General features: G+C 41.2%; 1 protein-coding gene across 2 annotated transcripts in view; it reads right to left on the reverse strand.

Annotated features, from left to right (window-relative positions):
• Nucleotides 1-27,524, reverse strand: part of ADGRA1 (adhesion G protein-coupled receptor A1) — a 314,608-nt gene that overhangs the window by 156,827 nt on the left and 130,257 nt on the right. Inside the window, exons 7-10 of one of the 2 annotated variants that reach the window (XM_033149325.1) lie at nt 22,905-23,118; nt 7,747-7,911; nt 1,889-2,087; nt 403-552 (exon numbers count right to left, since the gene is read on the reverse strand). In XM_033149325.1, the coding sequence (XP_033005216.1) occupies nt 403-552; nt 1,889-2,087; nt 7,747-7,911; nt 22,905-23,118 (728 nt within the window). Of the gene's footprint in view, nt 1-402; nt 553-1,888; nt 2,088-7,746; nt 7,912-22,904; nt 23,119-27,524 lie in introns of those variants that run through there. The other variant, XM_033149326.1, reaches the window with a different exon arrangement.

Genomic DNA, 27,524 nt, shown 5'->3' on the forward strand with positions numbered 1-27,524 from the left:
TCTGAAAGAGGCAGCCTTTTCCCACCAGTAGTAACTGCCCTAACCATAATCTGTCCTGCAGCCCTCTTTGTATCGTGAAAGGGTTGTATCCAGAAGAATGAGGAATCCTCTGGAGTAAATTTTGGGGGTATGGAAGGAGAAGAAACCCATTTAAACAAGTGGAATGGTGTTTGTATAGCACTGGATACAACCCTATATAATTGTTGTACTGAAAAAAAAATTAATTCCAATGATATTAAGAATCTGCATATTTGAAGTATCTGGTTGAAAAGCCACAACTTTTGTCTCTTAAAATACAGAAATTTACTGGTGGGTATCTGGTACTAAATTTAAGATTATGCCTCTGTTCTTTGTTTTTCAGCATCCAACAGTCACATATTCATTAGTTAGACAGTATCTTACATCTTTGATTTCATCCATATATATGATTAGCTTTTCCAGCATGTAAGCCAAATAGATAATGTCCTCCTTATCTGAAAAGTTGGCAGCATCCCTTGTGTAGGTTGCAAGCTGATGGGAAAATTCAAGTGCATTTGTGGAGTTAAGATGCATCTGGAAATAGAATACAAAAAAAAAATGCTGCCTATAAAACACAGCCAAATTCAGTCTTACAGATGAAAAAATGTCATTCATGCAAAAATTCAGTCTCAATCTTCAGCCCTTTACAGGGTAAAATACTTGCTACAAACAAGGCCGTGCACAGTTAAGTCATCAGGTAACTTTTACACCTTGGTGCCGCCAGCACTGATCCTGCTTCACTAGCTTGCTAACTGAACAGATGTATTAAGGTCAGATGTCATGAGCATCTTGCTTGAATCCAGAACAGGAGTGGGGAAACTTTGGCCCTCCAGATGCTGGTGAACACCTTCCATCAGTCCTAGTAAACACAACCAATGGCCAGGGATGAGTGGAGTGATAGCTCAACAACATCTGGAAGGCCAAAGTTTGCAGGCCCAGGTGCACTAAGCCCTCTGCCAGGGCCAGGAATTCAAAGAAAGCAACGAAAAACAGGACAGCCATGTTGGGATAAAATCCAACCACAACTTTATTGATTGCAGATGTAAGTAGGTTTGGTGTAGGCATCAGGTATGTATCTGGAATCAACCTACCCGTGTACTGACCAATTATTGGGGTCGCCCTATGACATACATCAAATTGGGGCAAACCCTTCAGCAGCACCAACCTAGGGGGTGCTATGGCCTGTTGGCTCCCATCAGGGTATCTGGACAGAATCACCATCCCCACTGACCATTTTAATGGGGTAGCCTGTCGCTTGTTGTGGTAGAGTGTGATCCCCCTCTGGCTAAGGATCCAACCCAATGTCTTACCCGCCATCAAGCTATGACGATTGCTATGAGGTCGGCAAACCCCTCAGCCAGGGTCAACTGGATTGAGAGAAAAGTCTTGCCTGGCTCAAAATATGGCGACTGAGTTCTTCCACAGCAAAGCCATGAGCACGACCCAGCAACCTGCCATTGTGCTACTCATTATATATAGCTTAGGGTGAGAGGGTGGGAAAATTGGCTCTGACTGATCACACCCCCTATTTATGCTCAGGGAGCAGATCCAACTGGAAGCAGTGGAGGGGGTAGGGTCCCTCAGCCACTTCCCCCCAACCACCCATGATTGGGCAGCCTGAATGGAGGCTCTCGTGAAGGTAGGGAGCGGTCTTTCCCCTCTCCTGATCTATATAACAAACACATCTGACTTTCCTTGTCCAAACCTAGAATACTTGTAGAACTTAGATACTCCAAGCATATTTCTGACCCTGTCCTTGAAATACACCTTAGATAACAAAGAAGTAAACTTCTATTTCTGTGCAGTGTACTGATAAGAGATGTGCAACATCTACAGTGTGCTCTATGCATAACAATTGGTGTCATTTTACCTGACTAAAAGCATGAAGGACTTGAGTAGCTTCTTGTGAGTAAGGACATTCAGAATAGCTTTCTTCAGCCCACCGACCTGTGCGATTACACTTACGCCATGCTTTTGACTCTTCTGCTCCATTCAAGAGGGAAGCGGGATTGACAGAATACTGAAGACATGGGTGGTAAGCAATTACACCAGCCAGAGTTTTGGGCCATCTACAAGCAAAATAAAAATAATCAATAATCAACTAAGGATGCAATTCTGTGCACCAGGGGTAGCGAACATACTGCCCTCTAGAAGTTGTTGAACTACAATTCCCATCATCCCCCACAATTAGCCATGCTGAAAGGACTTGTTGTCCAACATAGGGAGGGCACCATGTTCACCACCCCTGCTGTGTACACTTGCTACAAAATAAGCTCCAATGGGGCTTATTCAGAAGGACTTACTTCTAAGTACACCTAGATTGCATGTGAAATATTGGTCTTGAATTGGAAGCCCTAAACTGATTCTCTGTGCCTAGTAAGCCAGACTGGAGGGACAGGCTTATCTGCTACCACCATTCATTAAAAAAAAATTGCATCACATTTTGCAGAATGCCAATCTATCCTGTAACAGGGTTTGAGGGATTTCTTCTTTTCTTCTGTTTGTTGGAGTTATAAAATTATGTTTATTATATTTGCTTTGTATTCTGTTTTTATATATTTTATTGCTGCAGCTGCTCTGAGGCCAAATGGCAAAGGGCAGTATGCAAAACTTTTAAATAAATAAATAATCAGTACTAAATTATAATGTGACAATCTAGGTGGGAAATTCACACATCACTAACACTCAAGTGAGAAAATTGGTAGAATATACACAAACAGTTTGGCACAGATCATCTTGAACTGCTATAACAAGAGATGCATGCTTTAATCAGTTTAATTGGGACATTAATCAATTAAAACACTCCACCTAGATGCTTCCCTTTCCATCCTTTTTGTGTCATGTTTATTAATTAAGTAAGCCTACTGGCAGGACTTGCGCTGTCTTTTAATTTCTGAACAGCACCTAGAAATTTCTAGGTTTGGTAACAAAAAGTATTAATCAACAACACTTGGTTCGTCTGTGGGCATCAATTTTACTCATTGATTATGATAAGAAAACACATAATCTATGGAGTTGCAAGTTAACAGCAGTGCTGTTTATTATTTGAAGCTGTTTTGGTTTGATGTGCTATTACGCTAGGGAATGATAAAGGGAAAAACTATAGATGGCCTTTTCTTCTAAAAAAATGAGTGATAGCTTTTGTTTATTAAACTGTACATTTCCACACTTCCTTCCATATATCAAATAGCATATTCTATTAAAGATCCGGTAATATGAAAATGTGTTTACATTGATGGAATGCTGCCTCACAAACACAAATCCTATATACAGAAAACTACCATGTCCGATAGAAGGCTAAGCTAGGTCTGTGCTCCATGACACATCATTTTCAATGTGCCGGCAGTATTTCTGTATGGAGAGGCATTCTATCATGTGAAGCTTCCACCTGAAGGGATTTAGCCAAGACATCTCAGTGAGAATGGGGCTACAGACATAATAAAAACTGCATTCTTTTGGAGTTTCCAAAATTTGTATAGTCTTCAGAACAAGAATGGGAGGGCAAGGAGACTACTCCATTGTGGGGCATGTGGCAGCCCCCTTCAAAGCCAGGTGAGGGTGCAAGGAAAACTGTCATTATTATTCTTTCAATTTATATACCACTCATTATCAAAAGATCTTGGGGTGGTGTACAAAATTAGAAACACATTACAAGACATCAATGATGAAAACATAATAAAAAAATAGTAAAGAGCATACTGACAGACAGCCTAATAGTAAAATATTCATAATAACAACAGTTCTATCCCCCACACTTTCACAGGCCATAGATTATTTAATAGCCACAGGCCTCAGTAAAAAGGAATGTTTTTGCCTGGCATCTAATGACATGTAATGATGGCTCCAGGCGAGCCTCTCTGGGGAGAGCATTCCACAATTGGGGAGCCACAACAGAAAAGGCCTGTTTTCTTGTTGCCACCCTCCGAACCAGGAGATGTGTATGTGTAGGAATCGGCCACGCGTGCTGGCAAACCAGCGCCCTCGGATGAGCCTAGGCCTGGCCTCTGGTGTGAGGCAAACTACCGCCCACATACAAGCCACAGCAGTCTGAACACCGTGTCCTCGACTTCACCTTTCGCTCCTTAAGCAGCCTGCCGTGCCTTGTCTGTGACCTTTGTCTGCTTTCATTAAACCTTGTTCAAGGGGAAAGTGATGCTGTGGGAAACAGGTACCAAAATAGCTTGGTGTCATCCCGCGACCTCGTGGGTGGAAGATTTGCAAAAGGCACAGTCCGAAATGTATCTTACTGGTTCTGCATTTTCTGCTAATAAAAAGGGCTCTTGCCAAGCTGGGCTTCAGCTTGCTTCAGGCAACGCTCACATGCAACACAACTCCTAAGCGTGGCCATCACTTCATGTATGGATGAAACTGGCTACAAATTTATTGACTAACAGACATAGGTGAGGCTGGCATGGCATTGGAACAGGATCATCTGACCTGAAGTCCAACCTTAACCACCAAAGTCGGAGGGGGGGGCAGCCAAACACCAATGATCCAACATCGCGCAGAACCACAAGACTGGGACTGCTGATAACTTAGGCAGGTTTCTGACTAGACCTGCCCCACTTGAGCTAGGATGAGGGGCTCTTCACCCCTCAAGGTCCCTTAAGGGGGTCCCCCCTTTTACCTATACCCTACTCAATGCCATTTCTGCCCAAGCTGTGAAAAATGAAGATAAGGCAGCTAACAGACACTTGCTGCCATTGAGAGAAAGGTGGAAACTTCCCAAACAAGGGCAAATTGCAGCTGAGAGTTAAGTTCATTTCTGGCCCTATAAACCAGGGAAGCCTCAGTGGGAGCCTCTAAACCAGGGTTTCCCAAACTTGGTTCTCCAGCTGTTGTTGGACTACAACTCCCATCATCCCTAGCTAGCAGGACCAGTGGTCAAGGATGACGGAAATTTTAGTCCAAAATTGTAGTCCAAAAGCAACTGGAGGCCCAAGTTTGGGAAACCCTGCTCTAAACCAAGGGAGGGAGGGCTATGGAAGTTTGCAGTACATATGGGGGGAAGGAGTGTTGGAAGAAGGCCAGATGAAATGGGGGCCTGTCCTTTTAAAGGGAGTGCTGCTAGCCTGTCCCTTCCTGAAATCTCCCTAGGCTATGCGAGGTGCAGAGATCCCAAGTTCTAGTGGGAGGATTGCCCTCTCGCTCTGGCAGATGGCTCCAACAGGCTCGCCAAGCCATAAGTAATAGCGAAAAACAATGAGACACCTCAGATTACTTGATTCTAGCATTAAACCAAGTTGTTTCATCAAGCTTTCCTCCTCCTTCTTCTTCTTTAAAGGTTCTGCTATGTTATGCATTGACAGAGACTGAGCCAAAAATGTATTTCCAATTCTGAACAGTACTACAGCTGGAAGAAATATGGTACTCATTTCCCACACCTTTTTAGCCGCAGAAATAACACATTATGAAGAGAAAAGACTTTGGATGCAAAAATGAATCATGGTCAGAATTGTATAAATAATTAAAAGGAATATGAACCAAGGAGCATTTCTGTCTTACTTCTGGCCTGAACGTCACTTTAATTGAGCTACTCTGCTGATATTTATTTATTAAAGGGCTAGATGCAGCTATCCTTTTGAGTAACTCTAAGTGCAAGGCACTTTATCTACCAGATGAGAACCGTTGGGCTTTTCAGCAAAGAACAAACAGTATGGGAAGATTTCAGTACCAGAATATCAGCGTTTAGTATCTGGAAACACAGGGACACAACCCCACCCCACCCCCGTTTAAAAATAGCTTATAATGAGAGAAAAACAACACAAAACACAGCCATCACCTCATAATAGCTTTTGTTCACTGAGGCTTGCATTACAAATCCTTGCAGCAAGTTTTCAATTACAAATACCACCTGGGCCTGTCAGCTCAAAAGACTCAACCTTTCCATTACATTTAACGCTTCTCCTTTTAAAAACGAACAGCTCTTCTTCTTTTCCTTCCCTTTCTAGTTTTGCTTTTGTGGTTGTGATATCATGCTTCCTACGTATTTGCTATAATATGAAAAACCTCAAAGACCTTTTCATGATAAATTATTGGCATGCAAGTTGCATCCTGGGAAGAGAAACCTTTCAAGGAAGCTTCAGGTGTTAATGTTAACTTTAGTTCCAAAGATGTTCTCCAGAATTCTGAATTCATTACTTTGAAATGCCAAAGGAATCTATGGACTCAGCATGCTTTTGATGTAAGTTTCTAAAATAAATTTGTGTGGACTTTCTGAAAGATGATCAATAAGGACAGAAATGTCAATTCCTCAGCTTTTTGATTTGTAGCAAATGAAGTGGCAAAACGCCTTTGGCATTAGTTCAGCATTCATATATATATTTTATTTATCAATAAGAGAATGACATTTGGTGGCAAGGGAGTGAAGGGATTCTTAATGAAAGCTGCATTATGTAGCAGCCAGTACAAGTTTATCTAATATATTTTTTAAGTGACTCATTAAACAGCACCTCAAGTTGAGCCTTTCTGTATTGAGAAGAAATGCAGTCTACAGTGACTCTCTTTTCTTGAACTTTTCAAACAAAAGCAAGGATTTTTTGCTTTACAAAAAGATGTCTTGCCTTCTACGAGGCTTATAAAGATATTTAGTTTACCATGCAACGGTGAAGGAATAACGTTGTTGCTGGGTGTTTGTTTGTTTGGTTTGTTTTAAAAATATGAAATTAAGTTAGTGATAACTCCAAATTAATGCATAAGGAGGAAAGATTCACTTCCAGCACAAATGTGTCATGCTTTTGTTCTGATTCAATGGGGGTGGGATGTTGGGTGGTCTCCTTACATTCTTAAGAAATACACGAGAAAGGAAGGAAAACTGCAAGCCATTTCTATTTGCTTTATAATTGTATGTGTGGCTTGAACTGTAAACATTATCTTGGGAACATGCACACTATACATTGGAGCTGTGGTACCTATGGCCCCCCCAGGTGTCATTGGACTACAATTCCCATCGTCCCTGAAAAGTGGCCATGCTGCCTGGGGTACTGGGGAGTTTGTGCCCAACCATGACCAAAGTACCCCAGATGCCCACCACTACCTTAAGGTATGTCGAGATTGCACTTTAAAATGGCCTGGATCCAAAGAGCTAATTTAGACCTCCCCAGTAGGATTTTATTTTATTTTATTTGCCTTTTCTTCTTTGAACAGAACACACCCATTATGCAACATCACATGCCGCTTTTAAAAGCCCCTTCAGTTCACGTGGGATGTTTGACCGTTGTTTGAAAAACTCAAACCCAGAACATTCTTGAATGTGTGCAAATAGTTGCACACTAGTTCGTTGGCATCCCTGACACTAAGGAGATGTGTGTTTCTTCCATTGTGGTGCTTCACAATTGGAACTACTTCACAGGACAGTCAATCAACGTTGTTTCTAGGCAGGGAAGCATGACAAGGGGCAGTATTTAACTGCATTTTTAAGCACTAGTGCAAGGGGTTTACCCAAGCTCCTCCCCCACCCACCCACATCCTACACTATCCCCAAATTTTCTAGGAAAGGCAGATTTGAACCTTCCAAACAGATAAAGCAGCCCGAGGAGCCATTACAGCATTATCTGGCCTTAGGAAATTGCTGCCAGTAACCCAACTCTACAGATTGAGCAACTTGTTTGAATACGAAAGACCACCCCGCTGTATATAGTTGATATGTACAGAATAAGCTTACTGAGGTTTTACACAAGAAAACCAAAGATCCATCATATATTTTTAAAAGAAGAAGAAAAATCATACCTGAAATCTCCTTTATTGTTAACTATCCTTTCAGCAGGGCAATAAGGTGCAGCTGTTTCTAGTACAACGATTTCCACCTGCTTAGAGATGTTTCCATAGGAGTTGTTGACCATACATTCCCACATTCCTGTTGCATCAAAATCAATGCTGGACAAAATAAGCTCACTACAAGAGAGTTAAAAGGAAAGCAAATTATCAGCCTGATTTAAAAGGGATGCGACTCCAAAAACCCTCCATAGGGCAGAGCTCTTTAGACCACAGTGAGGCTTGTTTGGTTTACTTATTCAATTCTGCAGCCAACCCTACACACTCAAAAGCTTTAGGAAAGATACCAGTATTCTTAAACCTATTTATGAAAGTTTGTGACCAGTAACTGGCACCATGGTGGGGCTGCATTGCTCACCTGACCTCCCTCTGGCTGAGTCACTGGTGGAGATGGAGGGAGAGGGTGAAGTGCTGGAAAGGTGCTCATGAACCATATTGACCTCGCTGGCACCACACCCCTCTTCCTCTCTGTCCCTGTAAGCAGCAGTGATTCAGCTGCAGGGAGGTCAGGTGAGGCTCAGCGTGTCATCCGCTTCTGTATGCAGCTGATGCTGGAAGTATGTAACCATTGAAAGTGAAGCTCAGAGGTGCCTTCCTATTTCTACTGAATTCCAGCTGACCTTGGTTTCTGGTCCAATTCTGTTGTGAACAGAATAAAATATCTGCAACCCAATTCTGCTTAGAGAAAAACCCTGCTGTGTCCCTACAAAAACTTTTTTTTTCAAGTGAACATGCTTTTTCTGAATTTGACCATTGGTACAGATACTGACAACAATCCAACCTAAGCGCACTTGACAACTTGTAGATACAATGGTCTTAATTTGTAACGCATGGTAGTTTTAAGATAGCAAATATTTATATTCCCTGGTTTGTTTATAATTTGTTGTTGTTGTTACTGATGTAATTCATGCTGTAACCCTAGGGTGAAAGGTGGAATAGAAATAATAATGAATAAATAAATTTCAGATTGTGGTCATGTGAGTTAAACAAATTCAGGTAGTTATTGATTTTAATGTGGTTTTGAAAAGCCATATGTGATTCACTTCAAGAAACATCTTACAGAAATTCCTTTAATTTCTCTAAGCATGTTCATCTTTAACTTCTATGCATCCTGTTATTGGGATGGCTCTACAGTTGTAGGACTTCCTTCCTTGCTGCCCTGATTTCTGTGCAAATCAAGAATTCAAAATGAAATTTTCACTAATAAATGATACGACAAATTCAACAACCAGCATTCCACACAGTGCCGGATTTATGTATAAGCTAAACAAGCTGTAGCTTATGGCCCCACTCTCTTGGAAGCCCCCCAAAAAATGAAAGAAAAAAAAATTGGATGTACATTTTCAAAATATAAGATAAAAAATAAATAAAATAAAACCTACATACAGCAACAGTGTTTTATGTTGTGTACTAGGCTCCTATGATGTAAGTAATGGGCCCTGCCTGCTAGCCTGCTCCCTAAAGTATCACTGGTTTGCTCATTTCTATATGTGCAAATGGCTTTAGATACCTATTAGGTCCATAAATTACCATATAGCATATATGCAACACAAAAAACAGCGACAATTTGTTGTTGACAAAGGACAGCTGGACATATAAAAGGCCTCATTACCTTCAGTAGCTTAGGGCCTCATCAAACCTAAATCCAGCCCTGCTTCTCTTGGACACAATGGTGGTAGACAACTCTGCACACTAGGCACTAATGGAGCACTGCTTTGATTCTCCAGAGAAAGCATTCCACAAAATTGTAGTAAATAGCCTTTGGTTGAAATGATTCTATAGCATGAGTGTATCTCATGAGAATTTGGTATTATCTTTCTGCTGCAACTTTAAAGATAGCTGAATTTATTCTACTTAGTTGTGGCCCTGAGCTTACAAGGGTGGGAAATCCCAAATGCACTTTTAGAATGAATCTCACTTATAGCTCTCTTAATGATGCACGATAGTATTTAACCCTTGCACAAAGCATCAAGGATTACAGGGACTAATTCATTAGAACTCTGGGTTTCAGCAAAGTCATACCTTTTTTATGGCAGGAATTGTTTTGTATTAGTTTAATTAAGCAATAAGATAAGGTCTGTTATAAGATACCAGCATACAGATAGCAATAAACAGCATTTTCAAATTGCAGCCTGCCGGTTGCTTGTAACTGACACAGAATTAGACAAAAATGTCAGCAAATGTATTCCCTTCCTATAAGAACTGGATTGCTGTAAAGGTTACAGAAGCTGGCTGGTGATACAGAAACCAGATATCCCAAATGACAGCGTTGTCATTCAAGCTACGTTGAACCATCAGGTCAGCCAACACCTTCCATTAAGGTAACACTGGGTGACCTTTACTTTTACGTTATAATCTCTCAACTCAGCAGGCTGTTTGAATACAAAATTGCTTCTCTTCCCCTGCCCCCACCACGCTCAAAATGGAATGCACTTTCTTGGAGCTTACTATTTATAACATTTCCCTTTATATATAAAAAAAGCTTTATCCATGACAAATAAGAGCAGGCACTTGAGTATTTATCTGCTGTGCAAGGTTTCTGCTTACTTGTGTGTGTGTGCATGTGATCCTTGACCTGAAGTCTACAGTATTACAGTTCATTCTGCAACTTTAGCAAGGCGGCCGCTGTATCACAGTGCTGTTCTTTTCCCATTTGGTAACATGCTCACTAATCAGGAATTTAGATAATAAATAACTCTGCAGGCTACATTTTCAACCAGTATTACTATTATTTCGATAACACCAAGGTCTATAGTGACAAGCCACAATGGGGAAATAGAATTAAAAAAAACATAATTTGCCACAACCCTAAACAGGAATGGCTCAGAGTCAGGGTTGGTATGAGGTAACGGGGGGGGGGGGGCAGGGTTGCAGGAGAGAGTGGTCTTGGGACAGCAGGGTGACAATCTGCTAGGTCCCTCTCTGGGACAAGATTCCTCACTTATGGCACCTCCCCCCTCTGACAGTTCTGGCATTTCACAGGGTCCTGATGCAGCCCACCCTAGCCCAGGGGTCATCAGCTGGCAGCTCCATGAATTCCTCTCACCCAGTGGTGGCCAAACTTGGCCCTCCAGATGTTTTGGGACTACAGTTCCCATCATCCCTGACCACTGGTCCTGTTAGCTTGGGATGATGGGAGTTGTAGTCCCAAAACATCTGGAGGGCCGAGTTTGGCCACCACTGCGGACACCCATCATTCTGATCCAACCAACCCCTCCAAGACATCTCCTTGAATGACTCAGGACATCCACATTGAATGTAACTATGGGTAAATTAGACCTGATGTGAAATACATATTTGCTGTTATTTGCAGATTTTTTAAAAAATAGATGCAAACTGCATCAGCTGGGGGTGTCCAATAATTAATGGAATTTAACCTCCCTCTGCTGCAGTCCTGGGGGGAAATCCTTCTTTTGAAGCTAGCTGACACAATTTGAATTTTAAAAAATCTACACATTAAATGCAAATCTGCACTTAGTATCAGGTGTAGTTTGGCCCTAGGAATCTGCTTACATTATCTAAGCATATGAGAACATTACCCAAGCAATTTGGGATTACTCTCACAAATCAATACCTTTATCTTGAAGCTGTTTACAAGCACAGTGAATCCAAGGGTCTGGGATCAGTGCTAATGATTCCCATTAATGACTTGTGTTTCAAATTAGAAAAAGACAATGATATGCACTGCCTACATTTTTTCTATCAATATTATATCTAAATGGAGTAAACACTGGAATGTTCTATGTGTTGAACCCCTGAGTCTTTAGCCAATTAAAATTAGCTGCCATTCACACAGATGCAAACATAGTTTTTGTAAAACAAAAAACCAAGATCATTATTAAAACTTGCATCGGGGGAAAACTTGCATCGGGATATCTGCAATATCTCTTGTTAATTTTGACATTCTTCCTCACTTAGCCTTCATTGAACCCTGACTGTAGTACAGAGAGAAGTTAAGTGTAAAAGACCATGGATATTGACTGTTGTAGGAACCATCTGGCTGTGGCAAAAGATGGTAATTAATTTATACTCTTCAATGTATCCTAGGGGCAGCGGTTACTTTAGTGAACATATTTACTTACTTAGCATCTGGATATGACAAGTGATGAACAGATCCTGGTCTCCCTAGAAACCCGGTAACAACTGAAACAAAAAAGTTCTTAAAAGAGAACTTAAAAGAGAACCTTTGCCTTTCTTTGCTGTTCTAACTTATCATGTCCAACATGCTCTCTTTGTCTTTATGGCTTCTTCAGGAAGGCACGGGGCTTCCTTCCTCTCTCAGGTAACCTATACACATGCACAGCAGTAAAGCTGAACTGCCATTACTAGTTGTTTCATGGCACTGCTGTTCCAAATGCCATACCTTCCATGAAATCATTAGCCACTTGGGATCAGAGGCAACAACTGCACAGGAATGACCAAGGCTTTTGGCCCTGCTTACACAGTGCTATTTATTATTATTCCATCCATTTCTTAAATTTGTATACCACCCTTCATCCATAGAGCTCAGCACATAAAATGACACTATAAAAACACAAAATATGTAATAAAAATAAGAACTGAAACAGCAAACAAATATTCCACCCCTGTTACAGCAGTTATGTGGGAAGAGCCCCCATTAAAGATGATCTCACAAGAGAGGTCTTCAGAGACCGGTGTCTCTTATAGCAAAGACAAATTAATCAGACGTTTTGAAGTTCTGCCACCTTTTTCTCCCGAAAGAGTCCCTCTTCTGCTTTTCTCTTCCTTTTTGCTGGTCCATTCTTATTTGTTAGTGAGATACAAGTGACACACTCTGCAGTCAATTCTGTTCTTGTTGGGATTGTAGATTTCATTATTGAACTGACTGTTTGATGCCTCTAAGTGACCTGTTTATTGGACATGCATTCTGATTTGCCTGCACAAAGCTTAGGGAAAGGTTAGACCAGGGGTCAGCAAACGTTTTCAGCCATGGGCTGGTCCACTGTCCCTCAGATCTCGTGGGGGGCCAGACTATATTTTGAAAAAAAATATGAACGAATTCCTATGCCCCACAAATAACCCAGAGATGCATTTTAAATAAAAGCACACATTCTACTCATGTAAAAACACGCTGATTCCCAGACCATCCACGGGCCGCATTCAGAAGGTGATTGGGACGTATCTGGCCCCTGGGCCTTAGTTTGGGGACCCCTGGGTTAGACTATGAGACTCTGGCCTTTATTGAGTATTCATTCTGATTTGTTGTTGAGAGATTATACAATTAGCATTGATCCAGATTTGCTTGTAGGGTGCTTGCATGTCTTCCTATCAAACATTAATTCATCCATCCATCCCACTTTTCAGTGTACTTCCCTGTCACTTTCCTAACTGCAACAAGTCTGTGTTTTTGTTTTTAAAAGTGGATTTGTTGCACCAGGGTGACAGAGTCCTTTAATCCACTTTATTTGAAAACATATGCAATTAAATATGCACTTGAATCAGAGCACGTTCGCAATCAAACTTTCTTTCTAGGGAAGCCTCTGAATTGTAGCTTTGTGAGGGAAAGAGGGGTCCTTCTAACTACTCCCTGCACCCTTTACAAACTACAGGCCATAAAACTTCCCAAGTGGTGGACTGGCGGGTCCACCCATTTGATCTATGCCATGGGGAGATCTTTTAGGTTTGCCCTTAAAGGAGTGATCAGCCAGCAATCAGGCTAGGCTGATTCAGGATACATACTCAATGTCTAGGCTCAATGTCTACTTACATTTGTAAACAATAAAGATGTGACCATTTTAATTCCAAAGTGTTGTCCTGTCATTATTGGTACTGTCACATCGGCTTCCCATCCCCCAGTGGGCTTGCAAAGTGTTCCATAATATACAGTGGAAATTAATTTATGGAAAGTCATTATAATGTTCTACTGTAGCCCTCAGCACTGGCCGTTGCCCAACGCAGATACTCAGCATAGAGAAAATAACTAATCTGGGGCATGGCATTTTCATTTAGAATATGCACTTTCATCACTACAACTATGCATAACTAATTAACCAGACCTGAGGTTAGCCTTGTTATTAGTGGAGCTATTCCCTTTATTGTCTTACAATAATATTTTTGCAATGTGTCTGTTGTATGCTGATGGCCATTTAAATGTCAGAAAGAAAAGTGACCAAGAAATAGAGGCCACAGGAACGCATTCCAATTGTCGTTTCCCTGAGAAAGGTTCTCAGAATCTGACCTAATTTCCTGTATGTATCTGGAAGACTCCATCTCAGTTCTGGCAGAGAAAGGAAAACAAATTACTGGGACATGAAAACTGTTTACTTAAAAAAAAAAAACCACCCACAATTTAGGTAAAAAGTCTGTAATGCCTATATCTAGTCCAAGTCACCATCCATTATTAATATGAACAAAGATTTTAAAAAATGAGGGTGGTCCCCAGAGCACACTGCTGCGCAAAATAAGGACCAAAGGTTAAGACATGCAAAATCAAGAGAGAATGTGCAAATCTAGCTCTTTAAAATCAACTAAAAGTGGGTATCTTAGCAACACAGGAAGCTATGTTATACTGAGTCAGAACACTGGGTTCATTTAGCTCAGCATTGTCTATATAGTATACGGGTTTCTCAAACTTGAGTCTCCAGCTGTTTATGGACTACAACTCCCATCATCCCTAGCTAGCAGGAGCTGTTGTCAGGGATTATGGGAATTGTAGTCCAAAAAAAGCTGGAGACCCAAGTTTGGGAAGCCCTGGGTTTGGCAGCAAATCTCCATGTTTTTTATAGAGGGGTCCCTCCCAACTGTAACTAGAGATACAGGAGACTGAACATGGGACCTTCAGCATGCAAAGTAAATTCTGTCAGGATGCTGATTCCAAGGGGAATGCCCACATGGCTGGGTTGTTTACATATAGAGAAGTAGCTCCCACATGGGCAGAGGAACATTAAAAAGGCCACAAAGAAACTCATTTATCCATGGAATGATTTTCCTTACAGTATAAACAGACCCTTAAATGAAAACCTGTTAGCAGCAAGCAGAAAACAAATTAAATTAAAGCTTATATGGGCTTCTACAGATTCTTGGATATACAAACAAATGTTTGCCAGCTGTGATTTATCAGAACTAAGTTAAATGCAAGTACAATTTCTTTCTATGGGTGATAAGTAGAAAACACACAAAACTCATCTTCCTGTATCATGGTGAATAAAGGTCAGATTACAGTATAATAAGATACTGTTGCTTTTGCCTAATCTAATCACTTTTGCCTGATACATAAAAAAGCAGGTAGGTTTACATACAGCATCTGAGATGCTGCATGGGCAATGTTTTACACCATTCCATAAGGCAAGCCTTTGTGTTCTTTTAATCACTGGCATTAGGGGGTAGGCACAGGGGCAGTTGCCCTAGGTGCAAAATTGTTAGGGGTGCCAAACTTCAACACCTGGTGCTGGTTCTGGACTCTGTTGAAAACGGATTCTCCATGCGAAGTGACCTCTCCAGACAACGGAACAATTCTTTTCTTATCACTGTGGTTGCAATCTCCTGGGTGATGCAGAAACCGCTAGGCAGCTGAATGCACATGCTTACTCTGTCCATTTTCCTCCTTCTCACCATCACCCTCCTCATGGGCCCAGCCACTGGCAATCCATGCTACGCCACTGCTCACTACATATGCTGAGACACACACACTACTGTTGGGTGTTGCAAACTTCTTTGGAGGGCATTTTTGAAATTAAACCACCCAGAGCGTGGGAAGTGCTAGACAAGTGAAACACAGCCTATTTGCAGGACTTTTCCCTCATACTTCTAACCTACAATTCCACAATGTTGACTTTGCTTTGACAAGCCCACTTCTCACTAGGTCTAGCAACATAGCCCACAACATTCAATGTTGGACCCAGACAACAGAAACAAGAACCACCACCACAATAAAGCTATAGCAGCAACTGGCCTAGCAAACAGAAAACCCACACCGAGGCTTTGTTAAGTAAAACATTTCCAAGATGATGAATAAAAAGTGCTAATCTCTGTATGATAATCCTTGATTATTTGATTGCATGCCTTTGGGAGCAGCTAGAAAATGGTAGCCAACAGAGTTCACCACAATAATTAATTTTAAAATCAGTATTTGTTGCATTATTTTAATGCAGACTTTCATTTGGCAACCTCGGCTTGTGTCTGACACTTCCTCTCCCTCAGAATGTGTTTAGATGTTGAATAATGCTGTATTTCCTGGAGATCAAACCAGCACAATTCAGTTCCAACATTACTGGCCAGATTCAGTGATCTTCTTGAAGGCCCTCAACAACTTGGGTCTAGGATATCTTAAGAAGTGCCTGATCCCTTAAAGCATGGCCTGATCATGGAGATATCTGAGGAAGCCTCTGCTGGTGGTTTCCTATGGCTCAGAGGCAAGGATCATAACTACTAGAAGCTGGGCATTCAGTGTTGTGGACCTAACCCTGTGGTGGTCCAATCCTAGTGATTGAGATTAAACAGGTACCTTCTTCGCTGAACTTCAGGCACATTACAAAGACTTAAAACAAACAAAAAAATCAGCAGGCATTTTAAGGCAGTTTTCGATTTTTATGATGAATTTTAATTGTTCTTTCTCTCTTCTTAAAATATTTTATGTACACTGCTTATGAATCTTGAATATGAAGGGGCACATAAATATTTGAAAGAAAATAAGACAATCTGAAGTCCAGACCTGAAGTCCAATCCCTACTTGGGAAGAGAATGAATGACTTAGTGTGGGCTCCAGGAAAGAAGGAAGCCATAGGACCAAGTTATTGCAACACCATATCCTCCTAAATTCTTAATTCAGTGCCAGACTCCTACTGCTTCTTAAGCAATCTGTCCTGTTCTCCCCTGCTTCTGGCTCAGAGGGAGAGAGACAAGCCATTGCCTGAGGGGTTAACTGTCTCAGGACTGTCTAGGGTAGAGTACATGACTTTATCTGACACCCCAGACTGAGAATGTGCCTCTGATGGAACCCCCTACTGCTCTGATGCTGAGCCAGAGCCAGAGCCTGCAGAACTGGACAACCTCAAAGTGGGTAAGGTTAACAGCAGATCCCAACCAGCCACTCTAATCAGGTGGTAATATCACTGCTACTATCTGTAATGTTTATTAAGCTGCAAATGCTGCTTCATGTCCATTTTCCACTGCCCTAACGAAAAGCTAATTTAAACATTCGTATTTTCACCCTATGCCCCACAAGACACTTTAGGTCCTGCAGTTTTTGCTTTAATCTAAGTCACACGTGAGAACATTTTGCATCAGTATACGTATGACGTGCAAGGTAGGACAACTGAACTTTCCCTGAGCTGGTTTCACAACTGCCCTCCAAGTATTTACAAATTCTATTAAACAAGCCTTCTGCATTCAGGGTTGTCATTGGCCACGAATCAATATTTGTATCACACAAAATAAGATCTGGCTTTTGGGATGCTTGAACTATTTGCACTGGCCACTTTCCATTCATTTGCGAAGATTCAGCAGCCTGCCAAGGAAAGCCTATTCTGTTAAGACATGTCGCTCTTGGCTGAACTTTGATCACTAATCCTAGAAATGCTGGTTGTTTTAATTCTTTATTGGACTGTATTGTTTGACATTTTTTCTCTTGCCGGAAGACAAAATGTGTAAAACATGACTTTCATGTAACTTTAGGTGTGCATCATGGTTTCTCCATTTCTCAAATCCCTACAAAGGGCTATCATCTCTGCTACACAATATATTGTCAGTTTTGTTGACAGCCTGACAGTACAAAGCTTGTATATTCTGTGTAAACTCTAGCTCGCCTTTCATATTATAATATCTACGGTTGCAAACGTGTTACAAAATATAAGGTGCTTAACCTTTTTAATGTTTATTGGAATTATGGTGCCTTGGCTGAGTGGCCCCAGTAGCTGGAAATGGTTGGAAAGAGCGCTGTATTTCCCCCCCCCCCTACTGAAAGAACAACAGAAAAATTCATTGCGCCTGAGAAACCTATGTATCAGTATATACATATAATACCACGCAGCCATTTGCAACAACATTTGGCAAGGTCTTGTTATCTTTGATGAAGAGCGCTCTGATCACAGTTCTTATTACAGTTTCATATCACTGGGAAGCCTGCATCATTTATTCATATAGCTGTGTTGGACATGGAGTCAGCCTTGGAGCATGGAGCTATAAAAATAAGCTGTCATTCTTCAGTGGCAGCAGCGTCATTTTCTCTCCCTCTCTCTGGCATACCTGACACGCATCTTTTCTTCAGTTTAAACCTACAGTGAGATTAACTGAGAGGTGTTTTCTTTTCATTATTTTTTTTTAAAAGCCCTACAGATTAAGACAGAGCAAACGAAATCCTCAAAGATTCCTCTTTGCCTTTTGCAACAGAGCTCTTCAGAAATGGCACAATCTCACACAGAAGCTATCCTATAACACCAACAGCCAGCCCTTTTAGCACGGAACATAGAACAAACATAGAACAAACCTTGGTTACTGATCATAGTTAAAAAGGAGGAACCTTAAGACCAAGTCTAGGCAGCAGCAGGGCTAGCCACTCCAGCACACCTTCTGGCACGGCGGGGATCGCACCGGGGTGCCATCCAGCATGGCCATGATCACACCGGGGGTGCCAACCAGCACAGCGGGGATTGTGCCAGGAGTGCCATCCAGCATGGCCGCTATCGTGCCAGGGGGTGCTGTCTGATGTAGCCATGATCACGCCAGGGGTGCCATCCGGGCCGGGGCAATGGCACCCCCCTGTGACTCCCAAACATACCCTGAGCCAGGGGAGCTACACCCACGCAGCTCATCCTCTCCCCTGCCTGCCTCCTCCAGCTGGGAGCGTGGGGGAAACGGCACAGGTGGCACAGCAAATGTTACCCCCCTTCAAGCTGGCACCCGGGGCGGGACACACCAATCTTGTTCAGATGGCACACTAAAGTTTGGCTCATCCTGTGCTGCAAGGTCCTCCCCAGGCGCCAGCATGTTTGTGCAAAGGCCATAGTTTGGCTTACTGTGGCATGTTAACCAGGCCAGTGTCTGGAAAATACAGAAGCTTGCCATCTTGCTCCATGTTGCGGTACTCTATATTCTCCCTCAACTACATTTCTTTTCCAGCTGCTTGCCAGGGTTTCTTGCTGCACTTTATTTAATCGTCTTTACACACTTCCTTTTTATCTCAAAAGTTTATGCCATCTATACATTTGGTGTCAACATTTTCCATTTTCTTTTTCATCAAACCTAACATATTTAAAACATATTGTGGCTGTGCTAAAAAAAACACACCAAACCTATAAAGTGAAAAGCATTGTAAGGCTAAATTGTGACACACAAAAAAATCATCTAAAATGTGTCGCCAACTAGGAAGGTCATTAAAATATAAAAACATAATAAAACGTAAATATTAAACAAACCTTCCCTATACAGGATTGCCTTCAGATGGCTCAAGGGTCTGATAACCTCATACCCTCCAACATTTATCCAATGAACATTACCTGGCATTGAAAATATTGTAATGCCAGTGACAGATATGACCTTGGGCAGGGGAATTCACAGTGCCATGACAAAAAAGGTCTTCTCTTTTGTATTACTAATTATTACTGTTGATGATGATTTATTACAAAAACAGATTCCTTCCAAGCCTCACATTTAAGTAACTGAGAGGCATCTCGATAAAAAGTTGTCACACTTGACATAGATTCTTTTTGTTATTATGTGAAACCCAATTCAGCAAACTTCATTGGTGTGTCTCACAATATACTATTAAATTTGGGATAGCTAATCCTTCTGTTTGGGTTGAGGCCTTCTCCTTTCTGAATACAAACCATGCTTCTGAAAAAAGGGAATAGCTGGAGAAGGGCCACTAAAAAAGAAGTGGGCAGGCTGGTATGGCCTAGCCACACACTTTCCATAATCTTCAAAGACACAAAGGAATTTGACAATACAAGGTAAACATTTGCTCAGGGAAGTCAGCTGAACTCAGCTCCCGGGAGCATATTTTTCAGATGCACAAATTATTTTCAAATGCTATAGGAAATATGTTGTTGGCTCATGGTAGAAATATACCATTTCAATGACTGGTAAGAAACAAGTTTCTTAACATATATATAAAAGTATACATAAGACCATAGAAGCGATATGTCAGAGTAACTTTGAAAAGTTCAAATAATATTATTATTGGCCAATACCTGAAAAACTGAAGTAAGAACTAATTGAAAAAATATTCTCAAGTGTCCCATATGGAAACATTTGTTGCCAAGAAAAATGTCATGAGGCAGAGTCTCACTTTATAAATTAGTTTCATTAGCACAGCAAAAAAAAAAAAAAAGTTTAGGTTGTCATTTATTTTCAATTATGTCTTAACAGAAAGCTTGTAATGTGGTTGAGTATCTTATATTTACAAAGGAAAGACAATAAAACTGGAATGTCTATAAATGATAATTGTGTTGAGCTGGAAATACATATCTGGAATTATCAGGATATATGGACACTTTTAGTCATTCTCTTTACAAATTTCAGAAAGTCGCTTTGGAAAGACTGAGCATAGTATCTGCACTAAAAGGCAACACATACAGTTAAACACAGGGGGTAGAAGACTGCCCTGTTTCTATGACAACACTTACAGTAACAGTTGCACACACGTTAATTTGATTTTATATGTGGAGCTATACTTGAGGCTGAGCCAAAATGGGCCTCCATTTTCAACAGCCCTTGTCTGAGGGACACAAGGCTTTCTACAGTTCTTCTGGGAACCCTGCAAACAGCTACAAAATGCTGTCATCAATGATTTTACTGGCTCCCTTTCCCTAATCCCACATGATAGATATTATTTTTGCAAGGCTCACAAATATTCAAAAGTGTTAACTACGCAAAGTGTGTTGACTTTCAAAAATACTGTCAGGTCTTGTGTTGGGTTGCTCACGAGTAAGCAGGCATGAGTCCAAACTGTCTTTTAACAATTTTATTGTGCAAACTATTTACAGTGCAGAGTGCTGAAAAACATGACCGTATCAGACGCTAGCAGAATCTGGGAGTGGCCCCTTCCGGCTGGGACCCCAACATAAGAGTTTCAGTATCCGAAATCTCCACCTCCCCTCCTTGCGTTTCACCCCTCTGCGCACTTGGGGCGACGGAAATGGCGTGTCTCCCTCCTCGCCCGCTGAGCAAGGGGGGTGCAGGGTCTCTCCAACATCCCCAGAGCCTCTGCTCTCAAGCTTCTGAGCTGCCTGCCCCTCCCCACTAGAGACATCGCTGCTTCCTCCACTGGAAGAGGAGGTGCTGCTGGTCAGGTGGGGCCGGGGCTCTCTGTAACATCCCAAGAGCCCTTCCACCACCCTGCGCTGAGCCGAGGACAGTTCCCTGACAAATACAATTAGTATAACATTCAAAAGTAATGCTAGGTCATGATATTGCAATATACGGGCTACATTCTGTTAACTTCGTGGGTATAGAAAGTGGGAGGAGAAGTGTTATAAAAATCCAGGCAGATTAGATCATATTAATCAGACATTTAGTTTTATGGTGGGTTGCAAAGAAAGTCTGCAGTTGCAGAAATGAGAGGGCAGGGCAGTATCTACCCAGTAATTTAAGCAGCAGGTGTTTGATAGAACTAATTAAACCATCAGCCCTGCGTTGCACATGTTGATTTGTATGTTGTGAATCAGTTTCAACCTTCCCATATTCAACATGCTACCTCTTTTTTGATCTTTCTAAACATTCGCCACAAGGCAATTTTGTATACTGTAAAACATTTTATTTTATTTTTTGCATAGCGAAGGTTGAAAGCAGCAGTATAGCTCATCACTCCAGTCTCCTACTGGTAAAAAATGAACTAGATGATGTCAGTTGTCCCTTGATATAAAGTAAACACACACAAATTAGAGCAACCTGGCAGGGCATCGTAGTTCTGAGACTGTAACGTCCAATCTAAAATTCATAAAGCATGGTTCAGGTTCTTAATACATTTGCATTGGTTGCTGCCAAATGCATGTGGCTTTGAGAATTGTTCTGTCTAGGTATTGCTGGCAGATGCAACAGCAGGACACTTCTATATCTCTCTACTGGAAAAAAAAAAATCTCATGGGGGCAGAACTCGGCAAGAATGATTGAAAATAAATAAATAAATCCAAGATGTTAAACAACGAAATTGCGTTTTTAAGAAGAAAAAGCCAGTTCTGGTAAAATGATACTAATGAATAAATGGTCGACATAGAAAGAAACTGATGTTAATTGGTGTGAACACTTTCCCCCTCTGTGTTACAGAGTGAAAGAGAGAGAGAGAGGCTGGAGAATTCATAAACAGCCTTTAAATATTATTCCACCTGATCATTAGCAGAAAGTGGTGGGAGAGGGAGCATCCATTGAGAGGTAGTTTGTAGCAGCTAGCCATCTCCCACAAGGGGAAAATATGCCAACACTGCAATCCTATACATATCTGCTCAGAGTACTATCATGAATATAATACATAACCAATGAGAAACTTTTTATCAACAGAATCACCTATAATTCTAGTTTAGACACCTCCAAAGGGCTATCAAAAACCAATGCATGTTCCAGGGAAATGTCTGCCCTTAAGCGTTGCTGAATTTAAATGGAAAGTTTCGGTAGACATTTGACGGACGAGGCTGCAGAGCTGGAATTCATCAGCAAAAGAAACGAGTATTTTAGGGATCATCCTGGGAAGAAGTTACTCTCTTTACTCATCATATGTCTCCTAAAGCACTTGGGAGTATTAAAATACCTTTATGTCATCTTTCAAACACCTCTCCCGAATAAGTCAAGTGTACCATGCCGGTGCCACTGGCTTACAGCTTAACCAAGTGAAATGGTGGGGAGACTCTAACATTAGTATTTAGGCTCCAGTTTGAATCTGGAGAAGTGTGAGCATCTCAGAAAGATGGAAATCTACCTGGCAGCCAGGAAAGACCAAAACAAAAAACCAAACTAGTCACCATCATTCACCACACTGCTAAAATCATACTGTATGTTTCCCTGACCCATTTCCTTCCAGATGTTGTTGAATCGAAACAGCTATCATCCCTGACCACTGGGACATGCTGACTGGGGCTGATGGGAATTGTAGCCCTATATATATTTGAAGTGCACCAGGTTGGGGAAAGCTGTTCTAAATAATACCAAAGATGGGAATATATTACCGTGTGATTAAACAGCAGTCATGCGTTATGCTGTCTTCCACAAACACGCCACTTTCGTCATCCGTTTCAACTAGGCGTCCATCGTGGTACCAATGCACTTGTGTAGTATTATCGAGGTATGTTGCTGTACACTGAAATGGCAAGCGGTCGCCATGAAAAACCACCTGTCTCTGGGATGGTATCAATTCAAATAGAGGCAGCTCCAGCGGTCCAGCTGTGGGTGAGAGTATAAAGGAAACAATTGGTTTATTGCATTGTTAATGCATTGTTAGTGATGAGCAGAGGAGAGGAGAGGAGCAGCACTAGAGTCAGCAAAAACAATGACGGACAAGTACATCTTCGCAGTGCTGTTCTACACATGTCTACTCAGCAGCAAGTCCCTTTGAATTTAATGGGGTTAACTTCCAACTAAATGGGTATAGGATTGTGCCCATCATTTCTTGTAACTAGAATGAAAATACCAAGTTTGTTTTTTTAAATACACAGGGTATATCTTCCACAGATGCAACTACTGTGTACAGTACCGGTATATCTTGTGCCCCATGTCAAGAAGAGGGCTCACAAACATAGTTGCCAGGTGGTCAGCAATGTCTAGAAATCTCCGTATGGCAGCGATCTGCGAACTAGATGAGTAGTACCAAATGGCAGACCCTACACTTCCTAGTAAATTCTGTATGTGCTGCTGAGAACTTTGAAGAAGCTCTTTTCCATCCTTGAACAATAAGGTTTGCTGAAACAAAACACACACCCATAAGCTACACACACATTCCATCACACTGTCAGTTTGGCAGTTTTCATTTCATTCTGTAAAGTAATCAAGACAATTATACTATGATTGGAAAACACTGCAGAAAGGAAAGTGTTTGTGCTGAGAGTTATGATTATGAGGGGGGAAACACGTTAGATTCACGTGATCAAGTCAACCCACCTGTGATTAACACACTGCTGATTTCAATGTAATGTTAGGTGAATGTGCAATCTTTTTGCAAAAGGTCTAATAAATGGAAAGACTTTTGTCTCTCCCTCCCTCCTACTTTCTCTCCCTTTCCTTCTTATTGCCTAGGCTGAGCACAGCTGCCACAATATTAGAAGCTAATGCACACAGCATTACTGTATATTTTCAAGGAAGAAAGAAAGCACTTTTAGCTCAAGGGTCAAATACTGTGACTCGTACTAAGCAGTAATTTTATTCCACATTTAGCTGCACTGATTGTAATAAATCTACAAACAACACAGCAGTGCTGATTTAGATAGAATGGCTAAGTCTCAAGCTCTGCATTTTTAATTTTGTGAAGATAATGATAACATTTATTCACTTGGTTGTACATATTTTTTTATCCTCAGGTCTTCTGCTTATAAAGGAAATATTTTAGTGCTTCCAGTTCAGCATAAAGTGGAAACACCTTTGCATCTTTTCAGAGTTAGAGGATGGAAGGAATTCTTCTCTAATTAAATGATAAATAAATAAATGTATATCAGCCTATTAACACTTAACAGGCACAAGACTAATAGAATGTAAGTCAATTGTTGAAAGTATTGAATACGATCATATGTTTTTCTAGTATTTACACATATTTATAGTAAACTGATTGCCAAATGTATTTGGCTATGTTGACATCTCTTGACAGAGAGGTAAAAGTGTCCATAGTCTATTTATTTATATATACTTTTCTAGAAGATGTGTTGAACTATCAATATAGCAAAAGTTAATACTGTAGCTCAGAGGTTTTCAATCTTTTTGGGTCCACGGCTCTCTTAACCAACAACATTCTTTCTGTGGCACCCCTGTGGGTCTCAAAGGCCCAGTTCTGTCACCCCTTGCCTGCAGAGCCAACAGCCCCTCACCCTTTTCAAACACCCTCCCTTGTGGAGCGTTCCTAAACTCTCCCCTCTCCTTGGGAGTCCTCTGGGCAGCCGCTGGTCTCTGAGCTGCCCTCCCTGCCCCAAAGAGAGATGTCTCCTCCCACTGCCCCATAGGGGCCTGGGAAACACGCCCTGGCCAGCCCCAGAGGCACCATTCGCCTGGGGAGCTTGTAGTCAGGGCTGCTGCAACAAACAGCCACGCAAGCCTCTGGGAGGCAGAGAGGCAAGAGGGCATTAGAGGAAGGGAGGGAAGGAAAGAGGGACAGGGGCCAGTGTTGCCCGTGGCAGCCCTGACCATCATTCAAGGCACCCCAGGGTGCCATTGCACACTGGTTGAAAACCACTGTTCTAGCTTATGTTGAACACCTTAATCGTGCACTAAAAATCGTATTTCCTGTTTTGATGGAGATTTATAAATGCCCAGAATTGTTTATACCCCACCCATCTGGCTGGGTTTCCCCAACCACTCTGGACAGGCTGGAGGAGATGGCATTTTCCATTGCAGCAACCAGGCTACAAAACTCCCTATCCCTGTGACACTGAGGAATTATTGACACTTCCTCTTGTTCTGCTGCTTTTCCCCAGGGAAAACCACTCTTTAGTGCTCAATCAGAACAAGCAGCAATTTGGATTCTTCCCAGATTGACATTTGTTCCACTTTATTGCTGAAGAGTAGCTTTTCCCTTGGAAAGAAGCAGAGCAAGGGGATGCAGACCCATGCCTAGAAAGTGTGGGTCAAATGAAAAATTGTTTGAAGCTGTGCTTTTTAGGCACAGCACAAGGTGAAGTGTGAAAGAGCCGTGAGTTGACATTTACAGTGCAATCATAAGCATATCTACTCAGAAGAAAGCTTTATTTAATTCAACTGAGTTTACTCCCAAGTGAGTTGGGTTCAGCCTGCAGACTTAGACATCAAGCAGAAACCTTATGTTTTGACAGTTCCATGGTCTTCTAGTTCCTGATTTTTGTTTACTTCCAGGCTGTTTTAAAGAAGGATTTAAGCAGCAATGTTTATTTTATTATATTTTAATACCTGATGTTTTAAATTAGGTGATTTAAGCCACCATGAACATTTTTTGTAGAAATGTTTAAAGTAAACAAATCATTATATTGTAGCTTGGAATACAGCAAATAAATGAAGTCAGTTTTACTGCCAAAACAATGTATTCGTTTCTCGGTTCCTGCTGAATACAACCAGTCCAAGTAGCCAGAAAGCCATATTCTTAACTATAGTGATGAAAATTGGCAATGGATACAAAGTGTTGCTCAGTGGGAGTGGGAAAAAATTGGACAGGCACTTTGTATTCAATCTCCAGAAACCCAGGTATAATTGACTTGAGTCCTAGAAATACCTTAGTAGAATGTGGAAATGAAAGATAATGCTAGAATTAGGGGGGGGGGGAATCAGAATTTGATATACAACACAGAAGTAAATAGCTTGCTTATAAGTTATTTACAATGGATTGTATTGAATGTTAGTCATACTCTGAGCAGACCTAACATGCCCATCATCAATGGGTCTACTCTGAGTAAAGGTTAGTTAGAGACGGTCCAATGAAACTCCCATTGTATGACACTAAGGCTGCAATCGAATCTTCATTTACCTGGAAGTAAGCCCCACTGAATTCAACAGGACTTACATCTGAGTAGAGACATGGCCAGAGACATGTAAAAGTGCATGCACATTCAGCTGTGTTTCACAACACTGCTACAAATTAAATAAAATTAATACATTTGTCAGAGCGACAGAAACAAGTAATCTGAAGGTTCAATCCAAGCCCTGAGATCAACGAAGACCCTTTTCTCTGTGTCCTTGCAAACTGAAATGTGGTGGGTTGTCACAATAAACTTCTTAATAGTGGCCTTCTGTTTATGGAATGTCCTCTGCGGTGTGATTCATCTGGTGTCTACCGGTACTTTAACACCATGAAGCCAGCCAAATACCATTTTATTTTCAAAAGTATTAACCTCCATACTTTTAATCGTTGGCAGAATGGTGTGCTTTACCATGATTTTATAGGATGACTGAATCATAGAATTGTAGAGTTGGAAAGGACCCCGAGGGTCATCTGGTCCAACCCCCTGCAATGCAGGTTTAACATTGTGAAACTAGTTAGGGCTCGTGTTTGCCCTTATTTTTAGACTTCTCCAAATTAAAAATTGTTCTTGGCGTTAGTGTTGCCATCTGAAATACTGTTTTCGTATATTTTGCAACTTTAAACAGTTTTTATCACTTTTGTACACAAACAATTGCCATTGGGAGACTGACAATCACTTTGTAATCTGTAATATAAACATCAACTCAGCCTCTGGCAACAAAGCCTGGGCCTTCTCGTAGGCTTCCCCTTTTCTCTGTACACCTCCACCTGCTTTTAATACTGCAAATTTTCTTAAAATATAATTCTGTCATTTGGCATTAAGACATTTCCATAAGTCAGCTGGTGTGTTTCCCAGCACAGTATTTTTGCACCTGATATTGTGAAAGAATTATTAATTAAAACCGGGAAGAGGAGACCTGAGAATTCTATGAATTGTCAAATTGATGAGGAGCTGTAGTATCATAAAAAGCCTTTTTATTCAGCTCCGTCATTGAATTTAATGTAGTACAGGTGTATGAGTCAGGGAACCCCCAGACATATGCAACACCCCTTGAATTACTCGGTTTTCTAAGTGCAAAGCAATGATTCCTTACCACGGGAATCAGGAACAGAGTTTCTTCACAGGCTGATCATTATTTTTATTTGTTTTGTTCTTTCT

The sequence above is a fragment of the Lacerta agilis genome, chromosome 5 (genome assembly GCF_009819535.1).
Source record: "Lacerta agilis isolate rLacAgi1 chromosome 5, rLacAgi1.pri, whole genome shotgun sequence".
Taxonomy (NCBI): Eukaryota; Metazoa; Chordata; class Lepidosauria; order Squamata; family Lacertidae; genus Lacerta; species Lacerta agilis.